This window comes from Danio aesculapii, chromosome 13 (genome assembly GCF_903798145.1).
Source record: "Danio aesculapii chromosome 13, fDanAes4.1, whole genome shotgun sequence".
NCBI lineage: Eukaryota > Metazoa > Chordata > Actinopteri > Cypriniformes > Danionidae > Danio > Danio aesculapii.
The window spans coordinates 50,343,977-50,354,624 of record NC_079447.1 but is presented as its reverse complement, the minus strand read 5'-3'; the positions used below and the strand labels follow the sequence as shown (position 1 = coordinate 50,354,624).

Sequence of the window (10,648 nt, the reverse complement as noted above, 5' to 3'; positions counted from 1 at the left end):
ATATAGATATATCTATCTATATATATATATAGATCTATCTATCTATCTATCTATCTATCTATCTATCTATCTATCTATATATATATATATATATATATATATATATATATATATATATATATATATGAACCCTTTTTCAATATTGATTACACTGCACAGTCCTAAAGAACGGCATGTGAAAACGGAGTTAGATTCACACGTGTGTACCTGTGCTCCAGCGTGGAGGATGTGGAGGGGTCCAGGTCCTCCAGGCTCTGCTGGAACAACTCTTTGTTCTCGTTGATGAAGTGTCTCTGCATCTCTGACATCTGAGCCATGATTTTCTCTCTCCTGAGCCGCGCCATCTCCGCTTTCCTCTTCCGCTCCGCCTTTTCCTTATCCCGCACCGTCTACACATGCAAACACATGCAGTCAGACAACACTGCCACTTTAATAACCCATGTGGTGCTCTTCCTATGCTCACCTCCTCTTGACTGTGCCCTGAGCTGTCACTGGGGGGCGCACTGGCAGTGCACTCACGCGTGGTCTTGATGTTGGACACAGTCTGCAAAGATACCCACACAAAAATTAATAAACAGAATAAATCAACACCAGTTCCAGAATAAGACCTCACATCTATTAGTTCAACTAAAACAATGCATTAGAAATAAAATATTATAAGTAAAATATCAAACCCACCCAGTTATGAAATGAAAATGATAATCGTTTTTTAAATTATTATTTCTAATAATAAATTTAAATAAAATTATATTTTTTTATTAATGTTGGCTTGTTAAAAAAATACTTGAATATACACGTATATTTAATTATACACAATTAAATATATATTAAAACCAAAGAACAATTACAAGGTACAGTCTATAAAATGAATATATTTTACCAGTTAATTATAAACAAAATGACATAAAACAATAAACAATAATTGTCTATTATTTTTAAATGTTTGCTTGCATTTCATTTAAAATGAACTTGTGTTCAACTTTACTATTTTATTATATATTAATCAACACCTTTCCCCAAATAAGATCTCACATCTAGTAGTTATCTAAAAATATGTTTTAAAAATAAAATATTATAAGTAAAAAAAATGAACTGAAGTTGTGTGTGTGTGTGTGTGTGATGTACAGTTGAAGTCGTTGAATTATTAGCCCACCCGAATTATTAGCCTCCGTTTATTTATATTATTCATATAATTAACGGAGAGATTTTTTTCAACACATTTCTAAACATAACAGTTTTAATAACTCATTTCTAATAACTGATTTATTGCATCTTTGCCATGATGACAGTAAATAATATTAGACTAGATATTTTTCAAGACACTTTATAAAGCTTAAAGTGACATTTAAAGGCTTAACTGGGATAATTAGGTTAACTAGGCAGGTTAGGGTAATTAGGCAAGTTATTGTATAAAGATGGTTTGTTCTGTAGACTATCGAAAAATAAATTAGCTTAAAGGGGCTAATAATATTGACCTTAAAATGGCTTTTTAAAAATTTAAAACTGCTTTTATTCTAGCCGAAATAAAACAAATAAGACTTTCTCCGGAAGAAAAAATATTATCAGACATACTGTGAAAATTTCCTGAATCTGTTAAACATCTTTGGGGAAATAATTAAAAAAGAAAAGAAAATTCAAAGCGGGGGCTAATAATTCTGACTTCAACTGTATATACATACAAACATACACTACTGGGCAAAAGTTTGGGGTCAGTTTTTTTTCATGTTTTTTTTTTTTTGAAGAAAATTCAGTTCATCAAGACGGCATTTATGTTAAAAAAAAAAAAAAAAAAAAAGTTAAATTGTTAAATATTCATTAAAATTTTGAACAACTGCTTTCTTATTGTATGTAGTTTCAAATGAAATGATTACTCCAGTCATTACTTTTATTACTATTAACAATAATAATAATAATAATAAGAAGAAGAATAAGAATAATAATAAGAAGATTAAGAATAAAAAAAAATAAGAAGAACTAATACTGGAGTGATTTCTGAAGGATCATGTAACAGCAGACTGGAGCTTAAAAAGCTTAAAATTCATCATTAACACACACGCACACGCACACACACACGCACACATGCACACACACACGCACACACACACACACATATATATATATTATGTCAAAACAAACTTTTATTTTGTATGTGATTAATCGTGAATTATTTTAGACCAACGCTACTTTTAATGCCTCGAAGAAACCTTGATGTGTAAATGACATGCATGCCTAAATAAAATCATCCAGTGGTACACAAAATTGGCCTGAAGTTTTTTGCTGCCACCTTTTGGACATCTGAGAAATTCTCTTATGCACGCACAGATGCATTCCAGTGACAGGTGGTTTGGTAATGAGCTTTTGATCAGCTTTACCTTGAGGATCCAGCGGATCATGTCCTTGTGCACCTCCAGATGAGGAGCGTTCTGCAGCGTCTCCAGTAAAGCCAAGATGCTGGCAGTGTTAGCGGGAGCCTCGCCGGGTCCTACAGTCAACAGATTACATCAATTTAGCTCATAAAGGTGTATGTGTGAGAGTGTATGAAGTGAGAGACATACTGGAGATTTTGAGAGTGAAGTTGAAGTTGGTATCATTATGATCTTCTGCGCTGCTGATGAGATGCTGCTGTTCCTCCACCAGCCCCATGCCTATGAGATGCAGCACCTGTGGGACACTCTCATACTGAGCAACAATATAAAACTTCACAGTACAAGTAACTACATACCACTAAATTAGCGAAAATAATAATAATTTAAGATCACAGTTCAAAAATTAGTATACAATCACACATATGGCCCGTTTCCACTGAGTGGTACGGTACGGTTCGGTTTGGTACGCTTTTATAGCCGTTTCCTATGTCAAAAAGCATACCGAACAGAACCGTACCGTACCACTTTTTCGGCACCCTTTTGAAAGGGTACCAAACACAAGAAAGGGTACCAAAAGGCGGAGCTAGTTGCGCAGCTGAACGCTATTGGTTTACAGAGATACGTCATTCGCTTACACAACAAGCCAGAATGAAAACAAAAAACCCGCCATGTTTGAAATACATAGCGAGAGATTATAGCGGAATTATAAATACATATAATAACTAGCCATGGTCGATCTGGGCTCAAACAAACCTTGTCGTCTTGATAAACAGCCACAAAGCCATGGAGTAGAGCAGATTTACCCTGTGCCGCGTAGTTTTTTTTACGAGGCAGTCTGAGGCGCGAGCGGTTTCGCTTTCTTGCTAGCGCGCGTCTAACATTATATCTGAAATAAAAATAAGCTGATGATAATAACCTGCGCTTGATTATTGACATGCTTTTGAAACCCGATCCTGTCAGACACTGACAAACGCGAGAGTGAAGCGCGGAAAAAACAAGAGAGGAGCCGGAAAAAAGGAGCACATTATTTTTGAGCAGACGTGAACACACTGCCTTATTTAATTATTATTGTTATTATCACCTTTTGGACTAATATGAAATCAGAATGATGGAATTGTTCTCTAACAGAGGCTACATGTGCTGCTGAAGATTACAGACACAGATAAGAGGTTTTCACTGACTGTGGGCTATATATTGTGCTGTTTTTGAACCTAAATACGGACGAAATGTCTGTTGTGTGTAGTTCTTCTGTAATTGATAACATATCGGAGACTGTAAGGGGCTGTATGTGTTTATATATGTTCATTTAATTATTTTACATAATTACAGACGTTACAGTAGGCTGTTTCGCACTGTCATTGATCTGCAGTTATAATCAACTCATGTTCATAGAAAAGTTAGTAATAAACATTTCTACACAAGTATTAATGTGTATGAAGCGTCTGTTTTATGAGAAGTGCTTTTCATATGATATGTAAGTGACCAGTCCAGCTTTATTGTAGACATTTCCTCGAGCGAGAATGACGTCGACTGAAACTTACTGTCATACACCACGCCCACCAAAAGGGTACCCTTATTAGTGGAAACGCAAGCTTGATAAAGGTGACCCGAACCGTACCGTACCGTAGCAGTCAGTGGAAACGAGACAATAAATGTTACTATGCAAGTGGACAATACAAGTATGCATGTTGACTTGCTATACTAAATATTAATAAATTGTTTAATAAATTGTGAAAACAGACTCTGCCGTACCCTCTGAAGCATGGACTCAGACCAGTGTCCTCCACTAGGCTCCATTGCCCACTGCAGAACAGCTCCCAGAATGCCCAGCAGCACGTCACACTGTAGGATGTTCACCAGACTGGCAAACAGCGGACAGAAGCGAGGCAGAACTGGAGGAGGCAGAACTACAACAAACACAAATGCAAATGGAAATAAGTTATATGATATGGTCACGTGTGATTAACATTGCAGTGAAATTAAAATTATGTCTTTTCAGATGTTAGTATCAGTCCGTTAGTCTTAAGGATATCCATAAGCTTGTGCACAACAACATTCACATTTAGAAGATATAAAACTGATACAAACATCTAAAGCCTGTAGTTTGCAGCTTCCACCTAAATAAATCATTGATTTTTTTTGACGTCACCTCATTCTTCAGTTTATCAAATCTTCTGACCAATCAAATGCTCTGTAGTATCTGACATGCCCCGCCCCCTTCTCATTTGCTTTTCATTTGATGTGCTTGAGCTCAACCACTCTCCCTGGCAGAGCTGTGATGAAACAAAATGGTGTTGGTTGTTTTGTTTTTTAGGTGTGGAGCTATTCTATGCCCCGGCCTCTCTTCATGTTTTAGTTAAGATTACGTCAAAAAATGAATTACAAAAATGCAGATTTCAAAGCACTTCATGGAAGCTTTAAGTAGGATTAACTCAGCAAGCGTTGATCGTAGCTAATTTATGTCATTCATTTATTTTCCTTCGGCTTAGTCCCTGATTTATCTGAGTCACCACAACGGAATGAACTGCCAACTATTAACTGATTAAGTAACTTAATTACTAATGTAAGAATGAACTGTGACACTGTAGATACACTCAGTAAACAGTGGTGAGAGTTCAGTGAACTGATGACCTTCAGGGCCAATCACAGTCATTTCTGTTGAGCATGTGAACACAATGGCAAATCAGCGCTGTTTAAGAAGGCTCAACAGCGCTTAAATGTTAGCGGGAAATGTTAGCGGGTTTTTTAAATTTCCAAATACCAGTATCGTGATAACACTACAGTGTGGAATTATTTGTAGATGTCTCTTAAGTGGCTATTTATATCCTTTTTTTTAACTTAAATGTTTTTTTTTTTTTTTCAAATACTGGCAAAACCAAGTTTCATTTCAAGTTTCTTTAACATTTTGTCATGTTTTCTGTACAGATTTGCACATGTAAATGTCCACTTTAATGCATCACCAGATTCTTCATTTTAAATAATATACTAATCAAAAAATGTGAAAAGAAATCACTTATAAACCGTGCCATTTTGAGTCAAACTGTAATTATATACATTGTAGTACCTGAATCTTCCCCGTTTTGCCTCTTTAATTTTCTTTGAGCCTCTTCAGCCTGTAAACAGAAAGAAAAAAGTTGTTTATTTTATTTTCGTTTTACTTGCAGAACTCATAAATGAGTTCTCCCCTCACAGATCAGTCTTTTAAATTCATAAATATTTCCTACATGATGCTTTCCAATAATATATTTGTGTATATATATTAGATTAGTCAGTACCAAAGACAAAACTTGAACTAATCTAACAAAAATAAAAAGTAAGATTGCGGTCCAAAGAATAAAACACCAAAATTAATATCTTGGGAAAAAGTTTTAATAAACAGAAGAAAAAAAAAAAAAGAGAACCATTTCATTAACATTAGTTTTTTTTTTTTTTTTGGCGATAACTTGCTTGAACTTGAATGTATTATCTTTCTAGTCCTGAAGGTGGTAGGTGACTAAACTCTTAATTTAATAAAAATAACTGGTTAATAAACCAATAAATGTTTTGTTTAAATTCACCAAATATAATAGGCCATATCTACTGAGAAATATTTCAAAATATACAATTTCAAAAAGCGTGAATACTCATTTATGCTGAACTCCATTATCTTCTCTGTATTATTTATTTCAAGGACAGTTTTATTATTATTTTAGTTTTTAATACTATTATTATTAATTATTATTATTTTTATATTTTATTAACATTATTATTTTTTATTATTTTATTATTATTTTACCAGGAAAACCTCATCCAGTGTCCTGGATGAACAAACAATAAACACCATAAACAACATATCAAAATATATCAATACAAAGTACGGTTAAAATAATTCACTATATACAGCTCGCCATATATGAATACACCCATCACAAATCGATCTGTCAAATTATTATTTTCTATAAGATGCTATACATTTAGATTTGAGCATATACATTCGATTAGTCAGTACTGAAGCCAAATCTGGAGCTAATCTAATAAAATAACTTACAATAACAGTCCAAAAATGCATATGTTAGAGAAAAATATTAAATAAAAATAGAAAAAAAAAAAGGGGCAAAGATCAAGAGAAACAAAAAATATATCAAATTTAGTTGAAAATGTCAAGTTTTTTTGCATTATTTCAATTGAATTTGAATGTATTACCTTTCTATTTCTAATGTTGTTTGTTTGGTGACTAAAATATTATTTTAATAAATCTATCTCTTTAATAAATCAATTTTGGTTCAAACGCAGCAAAATACACTAACCTAATATATATATATATATATATATATATATATATATATATATATATATATATATATATATACACACACACATTTAAAAAATAATAAATAAATATATTTATTTATATATGTAATACACTAACTTACATATTTTCACTGAGAAATGGATAAATATATTAATTTTTTCAAAATGGAGTGTACTCATTTACACTGAGCACTGTAATTGTACCACCAAAACATGTATAGTCTCCAAGTTAAATATGCATTATGATTATATACTATTTTAAAGACGTAATAAATTTGTATCTAATAAAATCAAAAGACTATAAAACAGCTTAAGATAAATATAAAGCATACTAAAATTCATAGATCAAGCACTGACAGCTAAAAGATCATGCAACAATACCTACTGAAGGGAACTAGTGACTGAAGTAATACCTTAGACTGGTCTGCTCTGGAGTAATGGTGGAAGTAAAGATTGAACATCTTGGCACACTCTGGTCTGAGTTTATAGAGTCCTCTACCCGTCACGCCAGGCTTCCTGTACGGCAGGATCGACACAGGATTACAAACAAACCAATACAGCGCTTTACTATAGATGCTTTATTTAGGGCACTCACTTAAACAAAGCCACACTATCGATAACCCTCTCCATTCCTGTCTCCTTGTTCTCCTGTGCGCACAAGACAGAAGAGTGAGTGACAATTATAAGCAAAAACGACCACTAGGTGGCAGCAGAATACAATTAACTAATTAATTAAACAAATTGAACTGGCTAGTCAGTTAGTTTGTGACATATTTGTAGAAATGTGTATTTTTTTATTTACAAGTTGCCAAGTCAAGCAAATAAAGCCTTAAATTAAATTTAAAAAGCACAAACAAAATGAATAGCTATACTATTGTCAGTGTAATAAAAACCCAATTGATCATAAAAAAGGCATTTGTTCAAGTCAGTTAAGTACTCAAAAGGAAAATACACCTGTAGACAGTTATTAAATATGTGCAGTATATATCTGGAATCATCTTTGAGAGTTTTTGGAGTAAATATATTAAAACAGAGTGTATTTATTTAATTATTTAGTTAATTTCACTCTTCACAAAACAATTGAATTACTAGCTGATGGATGATTGTATAATAGCTGGCTGTATTATTGTATATGATGACATGAGACACCTATACCACAGTTTTGTCATTTGCAAATCTTTAAATAAATAAATAAAAAATTAAGAAGATGTATAAATATTTTTTTAAGGCTTTAAAATCAAATTTAAAATACACTTAAAATTAATACTGATACTATTGCCAATGCAACAATTATAGACGATCGTTAAAAAAGTATAACAAATAATAGAAAAACTATGATAAATGTACAATTAAATGTTTAAAACACGACACACAAGCGGTTTCCCAGTGCTGGGTTGCGGCTGGAAGGGCATCCGCTGTGTAAAACATATGCTGGATAAGTATGCGGTTCATTCCACTGTGGCGACCCCAGATTAATAAAGGGACTAAGCCGAAAAGCAAATGAATGAATGAAACAAGTCCTCAGAATGACTTGCATTCTCAGGCAGTGCTTTGACCAGCTCGCTGTGGGCCATGGGTCGAATGCAGAGCTGGTGAACGATCTCTCGTCTGATCTCATCCGTGTTCTCCACCTGACCAACACCTGCTGTGTAGCGCTCACCTGCACCAGGAAAACACCACCAATCACTGACAGATTCTTCCACAGTGTTAGAATTTAAAAAGGAGCCGCCTTCACTAAACCTCTAAAATAAAGCATAAACTCTGCGAATGTCTCGGTTTTACCTCATTAGTGTGCAGTATTTCATCAAAGTTTAATCAGTGGGTAACACTTCTTTTTGACTAAAGTAAAAGGATGTATAGTCTAAAGCTAAAAGTATCAATGTACATGTTAGGTTTTTAGCAAGACAATATTCCTAAATGTTAAAGCAGCAGATTCCTACTGTGAGTGTGTGTGTGTGTGTTATAGTGTGATTGTGTGTGTGACAGCCTGGTTCTATAGCTGGTGGGTGAAAATTGATCTGAAAGACAACTATTGTACCCTAAATGTCTACAACTATCGTAAAAATATGAATGAATTTTTCTACTGTTGGAGTAAAAGGATCTGGTCTCTCTAAACCTTGCCTGATCTGTCTGCTATGATTGGTTAGATAGCCCAGAATCTTGTGATTGGTCTATTTACAGGACACATCCAAACCATAAATCTATTTCCACAGCTGTATTTCAGCTCTAGACATTTTTCTCAGAAAAACTACCTTACACAGATCTCTTACAAATCTACGTTGGTCTAACAGGTGATTAATTGATCTGAATTCTCAGACAATATGCAGTTTGTAAATAATTTGTAACTCTTTAATAATTTGGAGAAAAACAACACACAAACTAAAATAACGCATAATAATATCCCTTGGTTCTATGAATATTTTCCAAAAAGAGGTTTATATTTGTAAATATTTAATTATTGCAGCAATATTTTAGGCCAATATTACAACTTCTTTTGCATTGTGAATGAAATTATTAATTTCTTTGCATTACAAAATAGATTTATATCACAGAATCAATATTTGATAATAAACTGATGTGTTCTAGTTTATTATGCTGTTTGAAATGATGGTATTTATAGCAAAAAGGGCTTTTCCTTTGGCGTGAGTTTCTATAACAATAACACATATCATATACAGTAGTAATATACAAAAAGGTTTAATACAGGCAGTTAAATGAGTTGAGTCTGTTTATTTTTATTGCTATATCAGCAAGCCATGGCAAGATCAACACAGATGAAACAAACAAATAAATAAAAATAAATAAACAAAATAAAATAAATAAATGAAATGAATAAATAAAGAGATAAATAAACAAATTAAATAAACAAATAACAAATACATAAATATATAAAATTAATAATTAAACAAATAATGTTTAATTATGTTTATTGTTTAATTAAAACAAATGTTTATTTTTATTGCCATATCAGCAAGCCATGGCAAGATCAACACAGATGAAATTAACAAATAAATAAAAATAAATAAATAAATGAAATGAATAAAGAGATAAATAAATAAACAAATTAAATAAACAAATAACAAATACATAAATATATAAAATTAATAATTAAACAAATAAAAATTTAAAAATAACAAATAAATGGATAAAAAATAAACAAAAAAAATATATAAAATTAAATAAATAAAAATAAATAAATGAGCAAACAAATAATTAAATAAAAAATAAAATTATTAAACAAAAAAAAAACAACAAGAAAATAAATAACAAAATTAAACAAATAAAAAATAAATAAATCAACAAACTTTCATAAAAATCATTAGCTATCATTTTTTTAGTTCAATGTGTGATAAATAATTTAAAACTCCCCCTGGTAGGCAGTTAAACTCTTATTAAGTTTAAGGGATGTGCACTGAGAAAAAAAAACACTCACCCACGATCATAATGATCAAGTGCAGCATTTCCTCTATTAGCGTGTTATTTTGCTGAACCACATCCTGCGATACAGACAGAGATGGACTTGTCACATACACACACACGTACTCTGAAAAAGTCAAGTCAATCAAGCGAAAAGAAAATGAACAGAGGTAAGCAGACCTTATTTGCGTTCTCTCGGCTGTATCTCTTTCTGCAGTCTGCTGAGCTGAAGATATGATAGAGCTCAAAACGACTCAACATGATCATCAGGAAGTGGTTTGGATCCATCATAGACGCTCCAGCCTAGATGCAAAATCAGCGTCAAATATGAGCAAATTCCCTTACTAAAGTCAGATTTTTACCGAAAATTTGAAGATTCCCAAATATTTCACAGTATTTCCAATAATATTGGTTTCTTCTGGAAAATACCAGTAAGGAAATACTGTAAAAGACCTCTTGCTGTACTAAACATCATTTGGGAAAAAAGTTTTAAAGTGAAAAATTTAATTCAAAGAAAGGCTAATAATTTTGACTTCGGCTGCATATATAATAATGCTCAATAAAAGCAGCTGATT

General features: G+C 32.4%; 1 protein-coding gene across 1 annotated transcript in view; it reads right to left on the bottom strand.

Moving 5' to 3' along the window:
- ubr2 (ubiquitin protein ligase E3 component n-recognin 2) overlaps positions 1-10,648 on the bottom strand; it is a 53,359-nt gene that overhangs the window by 11,836 nt on the left and 30,875 nt on the right. The window contains exons 19-29 of the mRNA XM_056470440.1: positions 10,254-10,376; positions 10,090-10,153; positions 8,192-8,316; positions 7,252-7,304; positions 7,070-7,172; positions 5,431-5,479; positions 4,119-4,273; positions 2,556-2,661; positions 2,373-2,482; positions 464-544; positions 171-389 (exon numbers count right to left, since the gene is read on the bottom strand). Coding sequence (XP_056326415.1) covers positions 171-389; positions 464-544; positions 2,373-2,482; positions 2,556-2,661; positions 4,119-4,273; positions 5,431-5,479; positions 7,070-7,172; positions 7,252-7,304; positions 8,192-8,316; positions 10,090-10,153; positions 10,254-10,376 — 1,188 coding nt within the window. The remainder of the gene's footprint in view (positions 1-170; positions 390-463; positions 545-2,372; positions 2,483-2,555; positions 2,662-4,118; positions 4,274-5,430; positions 5,480-7,069; positions 7,173-7,251; positions 7,305-8,191; positions 8,317-10,089; positions 10,154-10,253; positions 10,377-10,648) is intronic.